This window comes from Anser anser, assembly GCF_964211835.1.
Source record: "Anser anser genome assembly, chromosome: 2".
In the NCBI taxonomy this organism is placed as follows: domain Eukaryota; kingdom Metazoa; phylum Chordata; class Aves; order Anseriformes; family Anatidae; genus Anser; species Anser anser.
The window spans coordinates 33,390,045-33,411,480 of NC_139721.1; the positions used below are offsets into that span (position 1 = coordinate 33,390,045).

The window sequence follows — 21,436 nt, forward strand, 5'->3', positions numbered from 1 at the left end:
AAATAAAGTATTGGCAGATATTTTAAACATACTAGACAGATATTCTAGCAAAACTACTTGGAAATTGTTTATGATACTGCACAAAACTGTTTCCTAAGAAGAGTTAAGAAAATAGTTGAGAGGGCATCCTTGACACACAGAACTTTGAGTGTTTGGGGTTGTTCTACATGAGACACTTAGTAAGCAGTTTCTACCAGTTTTTATCTATTGTAGGTGCTTAGCTTTACTTAATAAGGAGGAAAAGTTGCATTTAAGGCTGAATTGAAAATACGCTTATATTTAGTGATGCTACCTTTTAAAGTTATTCCTAAGTGAAAGGTTCATGTGTTTTAACTTTTATGTTCCAAAATAATGATGTGGCTTTGTCAGGTTGTAGTAGTAGCATAGGATCACATTATACACCATCTTTGTGTTACATTTTGAGATCACGTTGGTAGTACATGACTTGAAGGACAGCAGGCTGCCAGATCAAGTCACAACAGTTCCATAAAATAAATACACGTAGGCATCATTCTCCATGACGTTCATGGATCTAGTGAGTGTGTAACTGTTGGCACATGCTAGCATGCTAGTATCCCTGTTGCCTCCAGTGCGGTAGGAGAAGAAAGGCTTCTACTAGGGGTATTGTTTAAGGAAGCAGTAATGTTAACAATAGACTGAAAAAACACAGAAGTCTAAGTTGGATAAAATTTCAGCAAACGGAAGGTATTTTCAAGGGGGGGGGGAGGAGGAAATGAGGATTTAGGAGTGAAAGTCAATCAAGAAAGTTTATAAAGCATCCCAAATAGTTAACACTATATTTCAGGATATGTTTGGATTATGCAAAACATGCAGTCTTCTCCCTCATGTTTACCTTGTAGTTTGCTTTCCTAGGCAACCATGGTATCTCCATCCAGAAAAAGAAGAAAAAAAAAAAAAAAGGTATTGGAAGGAATTTAAAAATTAATCCAGGTGAGATTTTTGATTTGACCCTTGCTAGGGAAGCTGCTTACTAGCATTTAAAATGCTGTTAATACCTCACAGAAATGTAGGTGCCATCAGATGCTAAAAGTTAAGACAGGCACCCAAACTTTGGTTTCTTGTAAATATCAACAGACAGCGTGAACCATGCCTTCCATTTTAATTCTTATTTCTCTTATGTTATACACCTTATTTTTAAATTTTAGCGAATGTATGATTTTCTGTTTAAAACATTCTCACATATGCTGAAGGAGAGCCATTATTTGAGATGGCATAACCAACTAGGTGCAACCAAAAAAAGGTAATGAGGTCTGTGTATGTCATTCAGAAGTAAGAAATTAAATAACATACATTTGCATCACTGGAATGAGGGTATTTCTTTTTAGGAGAGTCCCACCTGTCTCTTGACAATCAAGTCAGGTGCCTTCTTGCTGTCTGGGGACCAGATATCTCACGTACTTAGCTACATGTTAGCCCAATCATGAAATAGTTGTACCCTTCCCTGTCTTGTTGCAGGGACCCTATATTCATTAGAAGGGTGCTGCAGACATCCTAAACTACAATATCTAAATCAGACAGAACCTGTCTCTCAGAGTCCTATGCCTCTTTGAGCACCTTAGATTATGATCATAGATTTCTCTATGGCTACAGTCCCACCCTCTCCAACTCCAGGCCCATTCCATCTCAGTTCAGCCTGCCAGGATGGCTGACAGGGCTGCCAAGCATTGTTAAAGCCATAACCATAGCTACACTCTGCTGTGTTCATCAACACGTTTCACACATGACATTGCACAGCCATCCATTCATTTGGGCTGAATTCAAACCAGCAGCCTAGCAGTTAAAAGCCTTTTTTCCTGTTACACGCATAACCTTCAGAAAAATAAGGATAAAACAGAGGAAGTACTAATGACGTTAATTATAGTTCTTCCCCCCCCCCATGCATATCCACAATGAAGCAATAATAAAAAACCCTGTCTTTCTAAAACTTACTGAATATAGTTATTTGCACTTTCTTAATGACTCATTGAATCTCTCCTTTTAACAGACTGATAAATGATTATTTTTATTTCCCTCACCTAGTTACCATCCTGAATGCTGAGGAATGATTATAAAATAGATATCCTATTGTGAAGTCTAACATGCTAGCATTTTGGATACTTGAAGAAAAAAAGGTCCTGTATTAATTGATCATCAGATATGTCACCAGACTTCTAAGGTTTTATGAATGTTCATCAGAATAATAAATAAATCTTATCATGAGATCACAGATATTGTTGCCAACAGTGATACTCTAAAAATCAGTTGATCACATCAGAAGATAACCAACCAGGTGAATTTTACTGGCTTATTTCTCAAACAGTATATAGCAATCTGCATTACTAAAAGATTTTTTTTCCTTAATTAGTAGAGTTCACTTAGAAACAGACGACTTTAGGTTTTGCTTCAATAATATTGTGGCCTGGTTTTGTACTGGTATATAATGAGAAGTTAGAAACTTGAGATAACCTATTCATCATTTACTATTTCATTCTCCCAAACACAAACAAAATGAATGTTTGAATTCCAGTTCAGTAAAGAGTTTCCAATTTCTCCAGGAAGATGACATTTGTGGAGACACATCACAGACTTAAGGCTGAACTCCTATGTTAGCTTTTGGTTACTCAGAAAACTTAAATTCCACCCCTAAATTTGACCAAGACTTCCTGTGCAGCTTCAGGCTATCACTTTACCAAAAACTTTGAAAAACTTTGAGCATAACAGTATTTTTTTGACAACTTACCATTGAATTCGGAGGTATTACTCAGATGAAACGTTTGCTTTGGGCTGTGATTTCCTTTTGTTTTAGCTCCCCCATCCGTAAAATGGGTATAACCCTTTTGTTATCTTTGGTGTTGTATTTTTAGATTGTGAACTATTCAGAGGAGAAACTCACTCTTTTTTATTGAAGAAGTATTCAGGAGTTTAGTAAAACAGGGCCTCTAAACTTGGCAGATTTGAGGCATTTCTTGGTATCACCAATGATTTGCACTGAAGTTTGCATATAGACTGCAGCATCCTGTTAGAATAACTTTGATCTTGTCGCCATTACCCCTCAAACAATCAGGCAGATCTTGCAGTGAAGACTGAGGGTATTTCTGCTAACAAACATGTGTAAGCAGAATTAGGGATCAAAGTATCCACTTCCAGGATAGAATTTATCTAGAAGTACAACATAAATTTTCTTGAAGCATTTGTTACCTGGGAATTAAATGTGTTAGGTCAAAATACAGGTACAGTTATTAGTTAACTCTTTATATAGTACTAAAGTTAGTCAGGTTCTGTTACATAATGTGCATTCTAGTTTAAAAAACAGAAATAGGTTTCCTAATAAATAATTAATAAATGCTTCAAATGTACTTTGAATCACAAAATTTCAGCCTCACTTGTACTTTAAACAGTATTTTCTGGAGCATACATAGATATAGCCATACATAGATATTGCCATCTTTTCTCCATCTTCAAAAGACAACTAAAATAATTTCATAATTGAAATACTGTTTTTTCCTGAATTGTAAGAATGGGGAATAAAGAGTGGAAGAAGTATCATGAAGAAATTGTAAGACATTTATTAATAAAGTTGTGGGTTTGTTTTTTTTCTTAGAGAAGCTGTTTCTTTTTCATTTTGTTTTGTTTGTTTTTGTTTTGGTTTTTTTACTTACTGTAAAAGAGCATGGAGTAAGAGCCTAAATTCTATTTCCATATACTAAGAAGGTGATTTTGCTCTGTTTTCATTTTCCTCTGAAAAACAAATAGAGAAGACTTGCCTGAAGAACAAAATCAGTCTCTGTGGTTAAGAACACATCAACCTCTAGGTTTTAAATATAGTTATGCAAGTTATGATGACCTAATTAAGTAAAGTCTCTTAGGTAATCCCAGGTAGTTCCCAAATTAGCATTTTTGCAGAGGGTATATAATAACAGCACTTTCCATCCAAATTCCTTTTTAAGTGATTTAAAAGTTGTAGCTTGGCCTTCAGAAATGAGAAGAAGAACAGGAGGAGGAGAAAAAGGAGGAGGGGGGAAAGGAGGAAGCGAAGGAGGAGGATGCACCTCTGTGCAACAGCCAGACAGTTTACAGGTGGAATGCCAATCCACCAAAAGGACCAGAGACACCCAGATCCTGTAGCCTGCACTTGTCTATAGGGTCTTAGAAGACCCTGCTTCAGTCACATATAGTGCAGGGCTGCAGGACTATCAGCTGTCATAGCATGGTGAGAGGCTCTCATTCATATTGCTTAGTGTCTCAAATTTAGCTCAGGAAAACCTACTCTCCCCAAATTTTTGCTCCTCCCAGAATCAGATTTTATGTCCTAGTGAAGTTTCACACAACTTTCCTGGCACCGTGAAAATGTTTCCTGTTGAAATTTTTTGTTGATATCAACACAATTCCCTGTCTTAGATAATTTTGGTTCAGGGAAAAACTTTCAAACTTGAGTGTCTGCTGTGTAGACTCTTTACACATGGACCAAGTAAGGCATGTCCAAGGTCATACTAGAGTAAATGGAAAGTTGCCAGAGATTAGGATGCAGTGGATTAACTCTTACAGAAAATAGTGCTGTGTTGAACTAAAATATTCTAGAATATTTTAGTTTACATAGTACTATTTTAATTCAATATTCCATTATATTTTAATTCTGTATATTACTAAGAACTACTGTATTACTTTATAGTAATAGGAAACCACAGAAGTGTTTTTGTTTTTTGTTTTTTGTTTTTTTGTTTTTAAATGTATTGTCCTGCAGTCCTACCACAAAGCATCTTTTTTTTTTTTTCTGATATGTTACCGTATAGGACTGCTTTTCCAATTAAAAGAAGGATTAGCTTAATAATTTTGAGGATATAGAAATGACTATACTAAAGTGAGGCAAAAGGTCATTAAGTTGTGAAAATGAGATTTATGCCAGGTTACTCAGTTATGCATATAGACTATGGAATTCAGAATTGTTCCTTGAAGGGTCACTAACCCTACTGGAAGGAGTCCTGGTTCCTTCATCACCTCCAGAACTCATCCTCCTTCAGTCCCACCCTATTCCTATATCCTCATCTCTTCCTCTTCACACAGAGGTCAAAATCAGTGAAACAGGCCAGACTGAATAGGCAAGAGTACAGCTTGAAGCTGGAATATATGAATATATATCCACACCTTTTTTCTCACTATCCAAGCTGCATTCTGTAATCTGTCTTGAGCTTCAGATTTAATTCTGAGCTGATAAGGCACAAAGTGTCTTCTTAGCCTTCTTCGGAAACACTGACTGCATTTACACTATCCTGCAAGATGACATTTTCAGGCACTGCTTGAGCAGCAATCCTGAAACAGCACCATGCTGCTAATATGTATACCTCACTAGGCCATGGGAGAAAGCATGCGGCTGTCACCTCTCTAAAAATGCCGTGGCAGAACCAGGGCACCCTTCTCTTCTCGTTTACAGGGCTGGCCATGCTGTCACATCACTTACTGGAGACCTTCCAGGAGGAAGGACATGTTACACAAAAACTCCACAAGAAATTCTAGATCTAGAAGAACTATGAGTGTGTCTGCAACCAAACCAAAGCATCCTTCACCAACAGCAGTAAATGACATTTGTTCAGCCCAGAGCAGAGCAGGCTGAGGGAAGGCCTCATGGCGGCCTGCAGCTCCCTCACGAGGGGAGCAGGGGGGCAGGCGCTGAGCTCTGCTCTCTGGGGACAGCGACAGGACCCGAGGGAACGGCATGGAGCTGGGACAGGGGAGGGTCAGGCTGGGGGTTAGGGAAAGGATCTGCACCCAGAGGGTGGTCGGGCACTGGGACAGCCTCCCCAGGGAAGTGGTCACGGCACCGAGCCTGCTGCAGTTCAAGAACCATTTGGAAAATGCTCTCAGACATATGGTTTAATTTTTAGGTAGCCTGTCTGGAGCCAGGAGTTGGACTTGACAATCCTTATGGGTCCCTCCCAATTCAGGATATTCTGTGATTCTATGATTCTATAAAATGTTCTTCAAAGCAGAGCAGTTCACTACAGGATCCAACTCCACATGCATACATTGCACATATCTACACAGTCCTTTCCATTTTCAGAGGCTATTCCCCTCAGCTGCTGGCTAACTCATGCTTTAGTGGTGCCATCCAACTGCTGGCTTCACAATTAGCTGTATGAACCAAAACTGCCCCAAATCTAAACTTCAGCAGCAAAGGCACATCAATTTTGAACAGGTGGTAGCAGGATGAGCAAGTCAGCATGAGAAAACAGATAGGTTCATCTACAAAGAAACCTGATCTTGGTTAGAAAACATGTCTTGGTTCTGCTTTCTGGATCAGGTTCTTCTTAGGCACACAGAAGTATCATATGGAGTAATATATCTACACATTTCTTGAACTAAAAACAGAACAGAACTCCATGATTATTTCCTAGACAGGTAAGCCAGCCCTACCTTCTTCCCACCTTCAAATCCTATAAAGGATTCCTTATAAAGAACAGGCAGTTAAGCCACCTTCTGGGATCAAATGTTAGTGACTCCCTTTCCAAACGCCTATGGCCCTCGTTCCTTCAGAATCATGCTGTCGAGTGCACTTACACAGAAGAAAAAGGAGGAGTCTGTGGCCCATGTCTCTGTTGTTAGATAATGCCTTTAACAATGGGGGCATGCTAAGTCCTGACAAGTATTTGTAGTCCTCAGAAGAAAGCAGGAACTTTGTTCTTTCTGCTTAGAGTCAGTGGTTCAGACAGGTGCATAAGCTGATTGTACTGAATACAGTGAACAGACGTAAAAAAAGTCCTTGGCGAGCCTCCAAAGCTAACTTCAGAACAGAGCCAAGAATTCAAGTGTCGGAAAGACATGTCTGGCAGGGTTGGATGCAAGGGATGTATCTCTAATAGTCGTATGTGATGTACTGGAGGGCTTGGGGGTGGGAGGGGGTTTGCTCTGTTATGTTGAAGCAATTGCTCTGTGTCTTATCAGACACCTCAGACTTTACTTCGATGAGAGAGCTACAGCCTTCTCTAGTTGGGCTCAGTGTCACTTAGCATCAAATGCTGCCAAATACCCAGTAAAAATATGACACTTTTAGCCTGTTGAAAGTTAACTTCCTTGGAGAGTTCACAGAATCACAGAATTCCAGTTAAAGATAATTTTTTGTTGGTTTGGGTTTTTTTTTTGTTGTTGTTGTTTTTCGCTCTACATGGAGACCTGAGCAGCCAAGAGCTGGCTCCCTCCTTGGTTCAGAAATTCCAAAACTGTCTGGAGGTTTTGGGAGGAGACAGTCACTCTGTTCAGTCATGGAAGGCTTTTAGGTGGTCACAGGAAACAGTGGAGAAGGCTGACATTTTGTGAGGCCCAGGGGTGTTTCTTACCAAAGTGCCTTCAATCCAAGTGCTCTGATACATTAGTAAATGTCAGGTATTTACACATATTGGGCAGTGGAAAGCTGTTGCAGGATGTGAGTAATCTAGCTCAGAAAGAGCTGCAGCAGCTTGCTATAGGGGGTACACGCAAGATCAGTTTGGATGCCACTTGTAAGGCTGAAGAGAGGGTGTTCCAGACTGAGATGCTCTCACCATAAGGAGCAATCTAGCATGAATGTAGATTGCAAGAAGATTACAAAATTCCCTAAGAACCAAACCTTTAGTCCAGTCCTTTTGTGCAGACTTACCTCCTCAAAGCTTCCCCCTCAAACATCATTTGAGAACAAATTCTGACTTGTCTAAGTCCAGCTTTCTTTTTCAGCAACTCCCTATTTTCACCAGTGGTTTTCAAAGATACCGAAAACCTTGTGATTCTCCTCCTCAAAAGCAATTCCTTGCCGACTAATTCTCATTCTCAACAATGCTTACTTACCAGATGATTCATAACTTCCGAAAACTTCATGCTGCTCTTTGTTCCTTCCTCTCATCTCAGTGCTGTGTAATGATGCATACGCTCCTGGCATCTGTAAAAACACGGTATCTGCCTAGCACAGCTAGAACCTCCTAGAAACTCAAAGGAGAAAAATGTGTGCAGACATTTTTCTCTGGGCACAGAATTTCTCTGACATGAAACACAAATAAGCCTCACTTACAGAAGATAAAGAAATCAAAGGAAAGTAGCTGTATTAGCAAAGATAGAAGCAGAGAAATAGTTGCACTGTATTTGGCAAGAGCTGTTATTGAACATGCCAAAGATTATTGCAGTTCTCTGTTAACAGAGTTCCCCATTTCTGACTTCTCACAGGCCTGATCCTGGAATCTGGGATGTGGCCTCTAGGAAGAAATGTAGATAATGCTGCCCACAATACAGACAGATTTACAGCAATTTAATTCCATCAACAGAGTTTTTGCTCCCGTCTTTCCACTAAACTGTTAAATCAGACAACCAAAACCTGGAGCAAAACATCTCAGGCAGCTTGTCTTTATGTGAACAAGTGCATAAAAATACACCTTGATCACTGACTCCTCACTAGTGGTGAGTGTGCTCGTGGGTGTTTTGCTAGGATTTTGTGCAAGTATATCCTTCATACTGGCTGCTGTATAAGTATTTCCCTAGTGAATGTGAGAGAATTTGTCTTCCTAACCTCGAAGCAGAACTGTGTTATCCACTAGTGGGGTTTACCTGGGTCTTCATATGGGAAGTGTGATCAGGTTAGGAAGACAAAGCCAGTGTGTGTGAGTTCAAGGCACGTATACGTTTTTGTAAGATATGCTGATGTGCATGCATACAGAAAAAAAAAAAAACTGACTCAAGACCTATTTCCTGTGGATTATACAGGCAGAAGAGATATATCATTCTGATTGTTAAATACTTCCATGTCAAACAGATGCTATCGTCATGAGGGTAGAAGTTAAATAGATTACGGTAATTAAGCAAAGCATACCTCAAAACATAGCTCTTAGGAAAGGAAATAAAAAGTTAGATAGATAGATAGATAGATAGATAGATAGATAGATAGATAGATAGATAGATAAATAGATAGATATGTAAGGTAAGTTAGTTTTCAGTCCCTCAGACTTTCCTCAGAGATTATTTATATCCTTTTTACCCTTTGCAAAGCTGAAGACATAAAGTGACTGAACCAAATCAGTAAGGAGTCCCAAGAATTATCTAAAACTACAGTAACTTATTAACTTCAACTAGTAAGTGAGTTACGGTAAATCTGTACAGAAGTCAGTGAATTTTTGAGTAACACCCCCTTCCCCAGCATTTTAGCAATACCGACTAGTCTGACATCCCAATGCAATTTTACTGTGAAGTCTTATTTTTGTTTTAAACTTAATATTTTTATTATACTATTTTTCAGGTCCTGATTATATCAAACAAAAATTTCAAGAAGGAATGGAGGTGAAAGAAAAAACTGAAGAAAAAGTTCAGGAAAAACCAACTACCCCAAAAGAATCACCTCACTTTTATCGAAAAGGTACTACACCCCCTCGAACCCCAGAGGCAAGTCCGAGGCATAGTCCTCCTCTTCCTTCTGAGCCTTCTCCTTCAAAACATCTGAAAAGGCAAAGCTCCACTTCTGGGGCAAGACTCAATCAAGAAAAAAAGCTTTTAGCCACTGAGAATATAACACCCACAGTTAACAAGCCTTTATATTCAAAAGCACCAGTGAAGGAGGAGATAGCTGTGAAACACCAGTCAAAGTTTTCGGCCCATCACAATCCCATCAGCACAGAGAATGGGGAGCTGCATGGTCACTACCATGGCTATTATGTAAAAATGAATCCAACAGTGCTTCCACAGGAGCTCAGGGAAGAAGATGATGAATATGTCAACCCATTACCATCAACACTTGCACGGATACCACCCTCACAGAAACCAAGTCCTGCTAGATCTGGGGGTAAGCCAGATGCCAAAGAAAACAAACCTGATACAAAAGTTAAGAAACCAGAAATTGCTGCACCAAAGAATCCAGCTAATAATGAGTCATCTTCAGCAGTGGAAAAAGAAGTAGCAAACAGCTCGGTAAGTACTATAGGAAAGCTTTTCACCTTCACTGCCCTTTTCTGTCTTAGTGCTGAGCTTTTCAACCTAAAGACAGGCAAGGCTCAGACTTCTGTTAAGTCATTACTGGGATACAGTCTGCTACCTAGAACCCTCTACACCCAAATGGAGTGGGGAACACTTGATCCAGTCCTTAATAATATTCTTTTTGAAAACTGGGAAAGGACAGTTGATAGCCAGATAGTGACAGACTTTTGAAATACAAATCTCTATTGCATCCGTAAACACGAGAGTATTGTATATTCTTTAAGAGTACGTTAGTGTGTATGTTTATTTACGTGTTTTGTGTGTGTGTGCATGCATATTTGCAAATATAAATATCTTTCTGTGTTTTTTCTTCAAAGCAATGTTTGTTGTGCCTCAGTGGATAATTGGGCAGCACTAGAAGTTGAACAGCTAGGCTGTTGCCATGATATAGAAATTACTGCACATTCTGTAGCTTCTTCCAAAAATCTTGTTAAAAACAAAATTCAGCAATTTTTCCCCATCAATTTTTAAAGTGCCTAAGGAACTGATGACCGTCATCAGGAGCTGTATAATTTGCAGCTACCCTTACAGTACATTTCAATGTAATTAGTATCAACACAGGGGTTATGTTCACATGCTTAAAGAAAGGTAATTTTGAAAAGCATGAAAACCTGGTAATGGCAAATTATTTGGCATTCAATTAAATTTATGCAATATACTGTAGTCTAGCCATCATGTGTTGCATTTTTGGAACTTCAGGTCAAAGAACATCAAAGGCAAAAAAGCAGTCAGAAGTCTGTATGGGCTCCAGAGATGACAGACATATTTAAGGAAAAGTCCATTGAGAATTATTAGTACAAGGATACCACCTCAAGGGCTTTGGAATTTCTTGAGCAACAAGTTGTTGGAGACTGGAGGGTATTTGGGAAGAAGTATCCCTGTACACACTTGCTCTGCTTTTGACTACTGTTGGGGGCAGGATGCTCCCCTTCAGTCTGACCTAGTCCAGACATTCTCCTATCTTCATTTTCCTCTCTGTGTTGATTGTAGTCTCTGAAAAAAGGCAATTGTGCATCTAAATATGTATTGTTTTAAAATGCATACTTCTAACAATGCTTGGGTTTTAGTGTGAAATGAAAAATCTAGCTTTATCAGGAAATGGAGAAGGAAATTTAAAACTAAAATATTAAAGATATCAAATCAAAAACTGAAATATTCAGATCACTATGAATCTGAATGTTGTTTAGAAATAACAGAACTATTGATAGTTATGCTGAAAAAGATAAATAACTAATAAGCATTTCTATTCTGTGTTTCAAAAAAAAAAAAAAGATTTTTGAATTCCGAACCTCTGATGATAATAAAATTATTGCTGCCCAAGAGAAACTCAGGAATATGTTAGTTTTAGATCCTGAAGTTAACATCTAGCAAACGAGGAGGTCTAAATAATTGTGATAGTTTTTTAATAACCATTATTTTTCTGAATCATTTTTGGTACTCCAGTAGAAAAATAACTGTCATTATTAAAACAGGATAAACAGAATGACCCAATTAATGAGATCCTGCTAGTCTAACACAGAGCTCAGGCAAAACAGTTGAATGACACCAAACTTCATTAATAAATAATTTCAAAAATGAATGGTAAAAGAATTTCCAGCCAACATGCATTGTAAAAGATCTTGTCAGATAAGCTTGTCATCTTCAAGTGGCAGAGGAATGATACCCTCAATCAAGAAGGTCACTTGATTTGCTTTTACACAATTATTTATTATGACAAGGAAGCCACAGTAATGCAAAGACTAAATGTCACATTAAAATCATTTTTAAAACACTGACTGAGGAATTTCAAAAAGTAATTGGAAAAAAAACAGTAATTTGGTAATTCGGTATTATGCTGGTGAGGTCATTCTTGGATTAATTCTGCTGCACTGCTTTATTAACATGCTTAATAATGACATGGAAGAGAACATAAATGTTGTCTTAATAAACATATGTTGCCCATAAAGTTTGCAGAAGACACAGAGACTAGGAAGCTGATAAATAATGTAGACAACAGATAACCAGTACAAACTGATCCAAATCACCATATAGAGAAGATGCAAGTATAATTATCTATCTGTAGTACAGTAAAATACAAGATTGTGTGTTGAAAGACAGTTGATAAAGCCTGGCCATGCAGCAGGGGAACTGGAAAAGGCTGGTAGATCAGGAGCAAGAGAGGCAACTGAGGATGAGCTCCCAGTCTGCTGCTGATGAGAAGCGTTAGTATAATCCTTAGATTTATCAACAGGAAAGATTAAGCAAGAGTACATGGGAGACTATTTTATCTGGTTTTGGCACTGGTGCAACCACTTCTGGAACAAAATACAGTATCCATAAATCAGAGATTTAAAATGTAAAAACCTTAAGGGAAAGACCTGTGAAGAGCTTCAAGAGTAATTAAAATGTATTACAATGAAGGATGCAGATATTCAAGGCAGAAAATCTGTTTGACACATTAAATCACACTTTGTAAGTCCACTTCATAAAATAGTTTTCCAAGCTAATATGCAATTGTATAAGAACAAGCAGGTGAAAGTTGAAGCTGGACAGATTTAGATTAAAAGTCTTAATTTAAGTCGCTATTAATGAAATTAATTACATGTAACATCAGTTTTCATTAGTGTTCACTGAATAGTTCAATAATGAGCATTTTGCCAAGATGACATCCTATAGTTCAGCAGGAAGCTTATATTCTGTTTTATGCAGGTCGATCTAGATGTTCACAGTGGTTTTGTAATCTGCAAATCTGTATTACAGCTGATATCAGCCCTTTAACCTTTCAAATCTCACAGATATGACTCCTATCTAGGGTAACACAAAGCTGTCAGGCTCGTAAATGTCGAGTGAGCACACACAGAATTTCAGCCCGAATTGAAATTTTTCGTTCAGCTCTGATGAAAATAAGTGGCTAGAAATAGTCCTTATTTTTCTTACATTGCATCCAGACCAAATCATGGTTTGGAGCTGACGGAGTCTTCAAATTAAGAAACCAAGCAAGACACCTAAACTGCTGTTTATTGACCTTATAGAACAATTAGGATAAGGACTGTGAACTTATAGCCTATTACCAGGAAAGGTGGAAGAGTAATCAGATACTGTACATTAGCTACTGTTTGTTTACTGGTATTATAGGTCATCTAGGATCTGTCCCTCTGCTTCATTTGGAGCACACTAAACGCATTACTCTTACTCCCAGCATGACAATAAGGAGAGAAGGTAGAGCTGAGGAACTCATTTTTAATATAACAACATTTTGAAGGATATGTAGAATGTTTATTTTTCAAAGATATCTTCCACTTGTGTCTATACATTTGCCCCTATAGAATGAATTTCCTGAAAGTGAACAATTGCTGAGGAAAAAACAGATTAGTGTACTTCTCTTTATCCCAAGCAGTTCTGAATGTTAAGAGACTTTAGAATTCTAGGGCTGCATTAGAGAATTGTTTTATTTGGAACTGCAATTGCTCTACGTTCATCCAGACAAATAATTTTGCTGTGATTTGAAAGCACATCTGCATTAGATCCTCCATAAAATTTTAAAAATATCTTTGTTAGGAAATTTAGTAAGAAAACAAACTCCCACTCCCGTGAAAAGACAATGAGAAAACACGGTTTGGGTATAAAATATTAATATATAACATTCATTGAGCACTTTCATTAGATTATCTGAAAGTGTTCAATAAAATTGTGCTGTGCTTTTTCTGGCTTTCCAGTGAGACTGCATTAAAAACATAGATATAGGACATACAATTTTCAGTTCTTCCTTCCATGTCTACAAATAAAAGCCATTTCTCACATCTGAGTGAAACACAGACCTTTAAGATATCCATATGCATTAATTTGGATTAAGAACATTAAACAACTTTACTTACAGAGAAGTTTGTGACACCTATTTTAATAAAATTCATGGATCATATTTTCTGTGAATCTGTTATATCCTTAAGAATGTTATTGGAAATTATCTGTGCAATAAATTTGTTACAGCAACAGTATTGATTCTCTTAGTATCTCCATTTCTGGCATTATACTTGAAAAATATCAGCACATACTTATGCCCACACTGCACTTAAAGTATATAAATGTATTTCTCTACATTCTTATGTTCTAATGTTCAAAATTAAAGTTTAGAATCATTCCAGAGCTTGTAAGAAAGAGCCATAGGACTCTGTCACAGTTTTGTCAAGGTGAAAACATGCATAAAAACACTGTGCCAAAGTCCCTGTTCAACAACTGCTCCAAAATAGTTGCCTGTTTGTAAACATTTGTCCTATTAAATGGGGGGTAAATCACCCTTTTTTCACTGAGCATTAGGAACCTTCGGGTTATGTTATATAAAGAATGCAGTATAAAGAGTGTACAGACATTTAACCACAAACCAGTATTAACCGTTGTTCTAATTGCACATTCGCAGTCTCTAGCCCTAGTATCAACTTGCATGCTGCTATCGCACCTTGAATGTGAGGTGATTTGAGATTGTCTTGGATTTGGATAAAAAATAGGACTGAATTGCAAAAAATACCATTGTAGCTTATATTTATGAGTACACGTTTGGTTTGTCTGACGTGTCCCTGCATTGCCCTGGGAGAGGGAGAAACACAGACACTAGTGTTCTATGATACTGCCAGGGTTTTTTGGTTTTGTTTTGTAGGTCAAGATTTGTAAGCCACATGGACTGTTTAGCCTGCTTTTTACCTCTCTCTAAAATCATTGCATTTATCTGAATGTTATCTACTGTGTTTCTACTTCCATCTCTTTGTTCACTTAGCATCCAGTTAGTAAGGGATATAGCTAACATGATGTTAGAAAAATAGATCAGTATTTGCCTGATCCAAAAAAAAACTCTGAACAAGAACTTTATGCTAAATTTAATTGACATTCCTAATGCAATGGGATTATAATACTAGTCTTAATACTTCCTGGCTCTACATTTTAGGAAAATAACTTTCTTTGCTCCACATTTTAAAACCTAATGTGTGGATATATTTTCAACTGCGTAAGCGACTGACGTACTAGAAGCTAGAAGGGCAGTTTTTAAGCAGGTCTGGACTTTTTTTGCTGCAGCTTCTTTATTGCACCTGTGCTAGTCACTCTTGGACTCTTCAGACTAATTTTGGCTTTTGCTATTTTAAGCCCTTGCAGGATACCAAAGTCTTATTTATGGTATTTGTCTTAAAGCATTAAATGTTCATTTCATAAGTGTCTATAGAACAGGTAGTGGTTTACTGAATAATAACCACATACTCTACAAATGTTCTTTGATCATTTTCTAGTGTATCAAGAAACTGCTGTGGGCTCAAAGTCTTAGGAGAATAGGAAATGAAATGCACAAAGCAGGCTGAAGGAGATGAGATTTCTTTGTCTAAAGCACAGACTCATTAGATTATTATCATAAATAGATTACACATTTTTCTTTGATCTTCATATAAATTCAGCAACCAAGTTCTTAACGTGTCATTTTCTTCCGTCTTTGTAGGTGAGATCTCTTGATTCAGAATGAGAGATCTCTTGATTCAGACCATACCCCTTATTTTTTTAACCTAATTTATCTCATGTTACTGTAATGAGATTATTAAACCTGTCTAACCTGATAGATGCATTTGTAGAGAAGCTCCCTCTTCCTCCTCCAACCTTAATTCTGTAAGACTGTGCACTAATGATACCGAGTTGCTGTTTGAGCTGTACTTCCAACTTGCCATTCAGCCAAAATCTGTCTTGCAGCTATCAGGATGCTGTTTCAGGATATTTTAGGTAATGAATAAGTTCCTGGCTCCTGTCAACTCCCAGTAGGTCTTCAGTAGGAGTAAGTCAACTTGATTTCCATGGATTTTATTTTAAAATATGTAAAGTGTTAGACACCCAAATTGCAGTAAATTTTAATGGCTTTAGGCATTGATCTCCTTCATGGTTAATTGCAATTCCTATGCAATGTAACTGTAAAATTTTTAGGTGGGAGGCCAAACTACAAAGGATCTATGGACTTGATTTTGGTTACACTTAGTCCCTACAGATGCTGAATCCAAATCTGAGTGCAAATCAATAGTGTAATGACACTCCTTGCCGAGTGATATGTATCATTAGCATGTATGTGTTATTCTAGTTTGTCATATGAGATTCTGGGATTCTTTTTGCAAAAGAAAAAATAATTCACTCTGAGGGTATTGACACCAGCATGCAAGATTGCAAAACTGAGACATTCTCAAATTAGCTGTGGTTTCAAGTTAAGCATATTTTGCTGTTCAAAGTCTTTCAATATGGCTTTCATGCATAAATCTCAGAATTTCCAGACATCACTGGGGACAGTCATCAGTTCTGAATGTATTGGTGGGTACTTGGATTTTCTTCACAGTAGGAAAGTATAGAAGAACCACAGCTATCACAATTGTGACAGTGCCAGAAAGAGAAAGAAGAAATGAAGCTCAAGTTGCACACTACCACAATTAGGCTGCTTACAGTCCTGTGGTCAGAAACATAACCACACCTGGAATCATGCTCTAGTTTTATGCCTGTTCTCTGTCACCAAGCATCTCATATTCTTTGGCGCATAGTGGCTTGCTTCCAGTAGGAAGGAGGGAACATGGTTCCACTTCTGTTCTGTGACCCGATGTTTAAAACATACCACTGGTAAGTGGGAATTTGGTATTCAAAATCCCCTTGAATAAGGTGACCCTAAGCCATAGTCTTTGATTTTCTAGTGAATATTTTTGACATTCTGTCATTAAGCAAAAGGCAGATGTTGCTGCTAATACCATTGCAGTAAAATTTAAAGAGCATCCTGATGGTCTAAATCACTTCAGCATCTAGTTTCTTGGCATATGTACAGATGTCTCTGAGTAGGTACAAAGGGAACTTCATAACCTATATGGATAGAAGTGCCAATTGGGGTTAGACTTCCCCAGGATTTAAGCAGTGCTTGACAAAACTTATTTTGTGACTTATTCAAGAACTTAGCAGTCCACATCTGGCCTGCTATCTTTACTACTGTGTAAAGGTGTATTCTGGTAGAAAGTGTTTAATAAGACTATTGCAGGATGAGAGCATGTAGTGACACAAATACTTTTCAGTAGCTTCCCAATTACACTGCTAAAGCAAGTTTCTAAGAGCAAGTTCGAAGTTCTAAGAGCAAGTTACTTGATCATTCCAGAAATTACATAGCTAATGTTACTGCTGCCATGAAGCATAATGAATTTCTACAAAGCAAGCTTCTTGTGAAAAGTCAAAAAAAATACATAATTTCAAATAAAATGGATTCATTCTTATGGGAGCCAGTGATCCTTAGGTAGATCAGTTTTCTGGAGACATTTTCTGGTGGGCTTTCTTGTGTTTTAGGAAAGTATTGTCTGAGTGAGGAGTTTTTCTGTTTCTACTTACACTAAATGTGCACCTTAAAATAGGAACATATACAAATCTCTGTGAAAATATTTTGTATTATACCGAATACTACTTAAGAGAAGAGTGGAAGAATTGAGAATTTCCATCTGTTGAATACATTATTTGAAGTTGTTTATCAGAAAGCATCCATGTTAAAAAAAGGTTTCTAAAACTGGTGAAAAGAATTAAAAACTTTGTTCTTTGCCTTCACAGAAAGACTAAAATTATGTAATAATCAAGAGCTAGCTTTGTAGCCAAGTTTAGCTCTAGCTAGGAAGGGAAGCAGTATTTTGGCTTTTCATCTATTCACTAAATAGGTATATAAGATAAGGATTTATGACCAAGTGCCAAAGTAGATCAAAACAAATGTTTAATTTTGCAGACAGAAAATCTTTTTTTTTCATCTCTAATGGAAACATAGCTAGGGATTTTTGGTGGAGTAGTAATAACTTTTTTTTTTTCATTTGGTTAACAAAAAATATATATATATATAAGGTATTATTTTCATACAACACAGCATCATGCAGAAACTCCTTCTGTTTTGAAATGGGTTGGCATCAGAGAAGGAACCCACTGTATGAATGAGGAACAGTGCTCTGGCTTCAAGTTTGCGTTCTTTATTTTATTTTAAGCTGATACCATTTTTGTGTTTATGGGTTTGTTTTAATTTGTTTGTACAGTCAGTTGTCGTTATTCCCAGTGTGATTGAGAACAATGTAATAATATACTTACCTGTGTTTATCCAGTTAATTTTCACAGAGGTGATATTTAGCTCACTTGAGAACCAAGGGTAGTAGCTAAGTTTCAGGAGCAGAGTCTGTATCTTTGATATTTAAGTAATCTTTCAGACCAGAGTCAAAAATCGTAGAAATGATAATGTCAAATCCTGTTTGTTGTTGTGCACTCTGTGGAAGGTTGCATTAATTTTGTTATCTTTATTTTATTTGCAGGGCCCTAACTCAGTCATGATTGCCCTGGTAATGCTGTTGAATATTGGTTTAGCCATTCTTTTTGTCCATTTTCTAACTTGATTGGAATTAGGAAAGGTAAGAAAGGTCTTGTTTTCATATGCAATCACCACATCTACCCCACCTCAAATTATAAAGATTGAATTTATTTGCATACTTTTAACGTTCCCTACTTTAATTTTAGCTATGCCTGAATGTGATTCAACATAGTTATTTAATTATGTAACTGTTTTGACCCTTCAGTGAAGTCATGACAACTAGTGGTGTTAGCCCACAGTTCTCTGCAGTTGTGTCATCAGCCTGTTAAATGGCACCAGGCATACTCAGACACAGGGAAGGAGGCTTGGCGTTAGGATGGGCGCAAGAGAGATGAAACTTGGAAAATTCAGCCAGGGGCCCAGATCAGTTACTCTGCTGATGGTTTGTGGCTTTGGGGTCCTCTGAAAGCTGAAGCAAGCAGCCATGTCGGAAAACAAACAAAATAATCTGCTGAAGCAGCCCTGCCGGTGAAGTGCGTTGGCTTCTCCATCTGTTCCAGCAGAGTGTGACTAAACTGGAAATGTACGGAGCTGCACTTTTTGTTGATGGAAGCTAACAGCTGCCTTACTATTTTACCGTCTGATGTTTTTAGTGGGGAGATGGGAAAACGACTGCCAGAGGAATGTGGTCAGAGGATTCTGTTGCTGTGGAAGTGATTCCAGCGTTCACTCCTATCTCGTTAGAAGAAATAGTTAGCAGCATCAGTCACCAGTCTTATTCCATTACCTGCTGCTTTTAACATCTCCTGCAGTGTTCTGGGAGATTGAGTTTCATTTGCCTGTGCATGATTCTGTTCATTCGTTGTTTATGAAATTTGATGTATAGCCATAACATAGTGTGTAGTCCAACCTGGAGAGCGCTACCAGTTCTGCCTAGCGGCAGAAGCAGAAAAGGAAACCTCTTTTTCTAATCTGAAGATGCAATTCTTTAATTCATTTTCCTAAACCTGAAGAGTCTTTTTGCTTTAAGGTTTAGGAAGTAATATACCATGACTGCAAAATTTAACTCTGTTGATATCTTCCTAAAAGTGCTCAAATGCTTATGCCAATAGCAAGCAAATTCTTCTTAGTAAAAAAATTAAGAATCTGAAGTTGATATCAGTACATTCTGAACAGGAGGTGAAATACCAGGATAATCTGAGAAAGACAAGATATGGGGTTTGCATGTTGACTTTTTTTTTTTTTTTTAATTCTGGTACTGTGGTAATTGGTGATTTGAATTATTATGTTTCAGCACTGAGGTATTTTGCCAGCAGTTAAAATAAAGTCTTGTCTGAGTGCATATTAATACCAGTGACAGTTAAGCTAGCTAATGCTCACAATAAATTTTCGTAATTTTTAAACACTAGATTTGTGTTGAATACATTCAGGTAGAGCATTTAGACAAGTTAAGTGATTGTTTATTGATTCGATGCCTTCAGTGTCTTTGAAGTCCATTTATAATTTTACCTCAGCATTTAAAAAGCCTCAATTTTTTTCATTTGGAAAGTTTGTCTTAAGTAGTTTCACAGCCCTTTGTTACAATGATGTGATCATGTTTCTTTTATGTGCCATTATACTGTAATTACTGTACCCTATATTAATCAAAAGCATGCTGATTTACTGAAAATACGTGGTGTGATCATTTGGAAAGTAAATATTTTAATTTCAAAATACAAAAAGCAAAGGGCTTGTATTATGGTTTATTTTCTCTCTCTTAGACAATATTTCATACAATATAGTTTTTGAACATGTTTGTAAACTTTGTAAGTGTTTGCATGGTGTAATGGGCAACATTCTTAAAAGTACATTAGCTATCTTTTGATGCAGCGTATTAAAGTAATATAGGTGCAGACTGAATATTGTGCAGCAAAGCAGCTCTAAGCAGGGCAGTAACACCGTGGTGTTTTTTACAGAAGTATGTTGAGAATCCTGTGTTTTGACCAGTGTGGATAAAGAAGAAAGCAGAAAGAGAGCAAATGAAAATAAAACTTGTATATTTATTTTTTAAAGAGTCAAAATTGTGTTTTAAATTTAGGGAAGTAATTTTTAAATAAGAACAAAGTTTTAAAAGTTACTGTTTAAGCCTTGACATAATGGACAAAATGTTCAAACAGTGAAATCACCCCGTCTCCTTACATGGGAGGTAATTTTGTAACTGACATATTTAATTCCTATTAAATGTTTATTTAAAATACTATATGCTCTGGAAATAATGGGTAACAAAGCTTATGAAAATGTTTATAAATTTAAGTAAGCATGTTAGTACCATTTATAAATATGTATGATTTATAAGCTTTTTTAAAACAAAGCTCAAACAAATTGTTGGTATTTTTCTAAAATGTGCACAGCTGTATTTTACATGAAAGGCTATTTATAATTGGTTGTTATACTGTACACTACATTTTGGACAGCACAATGAAGCCTGACAATGTACTTAATAATGTCATTTTGTCTATTTAAAGTTTCTTGCTGTCAAAGAATGAACTCTTTATCTATGAGTTTATTTATAATTCTTGACCCAAAATGTATAATGTACAGTTTTCACAACTGTATTTGCTCTAATAAAAATAAGTTGGTTATTAATAGAGTTTCAGACTAGTTCTTCCTGTTTAAGAATTACTTTTTGCACTCTCCAGAAACAATTTTTCTAACAAATTCGATAAACAAGAAATGAACCTGGAAAATCAGTGAAGTTGTGGCCCCTTTCAAATCACTGTGAGTTCCTGTTTTCAACAAAACCATTCTAGGAAATGTTTTAAAATGGAAAAAAAAAATGGCAAATTTCCCCATGTGTCTTTTATCTTTTGATACAGAATTTTTGTATGTTTGTAAATGTAGTATCTTAAATTATACTCTCACTACAGAGTTGGTTTAATCAGTCTGGTTTCAATCAATGACTTGTCCATTAAGAGCTGTTCTTGTAAGCAAATAACTTTTTTAGACTTCCTTCCTTCTCAGGGTCTTCACAGACTCGAAGTCAAGAAATGTGAACCAATATATGACACAGAGCAAAGTCACTGCTACAATTGTCTTAAAGACATCATATTTGCTGAACTAGTAAATCAGCTCAGAACTAGTAAATCAGCTCAGAATTCTACTTTTGGATTCCTGTTCAGATTA

At 36.9% G+C, this 21,436-nt stretch overlaps 1 protein-coding gene across 6 annotated transcripts in view; it reads left to right on the forward strand.

Annotated features, from left to right (window-relative positions):
- JPH1 (junctophilin 1) overlaps nt 1–20,899 on the forward strand; it is an 87,504-nt gene extending 66,605 nt beyond the window's left edge. The window contains exons 4-6 of one of the 6 annotated variants that reach the window (XM_083822656.1): nt 9,248–9,912; nt 18,279–18,374; nt 18,481–20,899. In XM_083822656.1, coding sequence (XP_083678782.1) covers nt 9,248–9,912; nt 18,279–18,359 — 746 coding nt within the window. In that variant the 3' untranslated portion in view covers nt 18,360–18,374; nt 18,481–20,899. Of the gene's footprint in view, nt 1–9,247; nt 9,913–18,278 lie in introns of those variants that run through there. The other 5 variants (XM_083822657.1, XM_083822659.1, XM_083822658.1 and 2 more) reach the window with 5 other exon arrangements.
- The last annotated feature ends 537 nt before the right edge of the window (nt 20,900–21,436 follow it).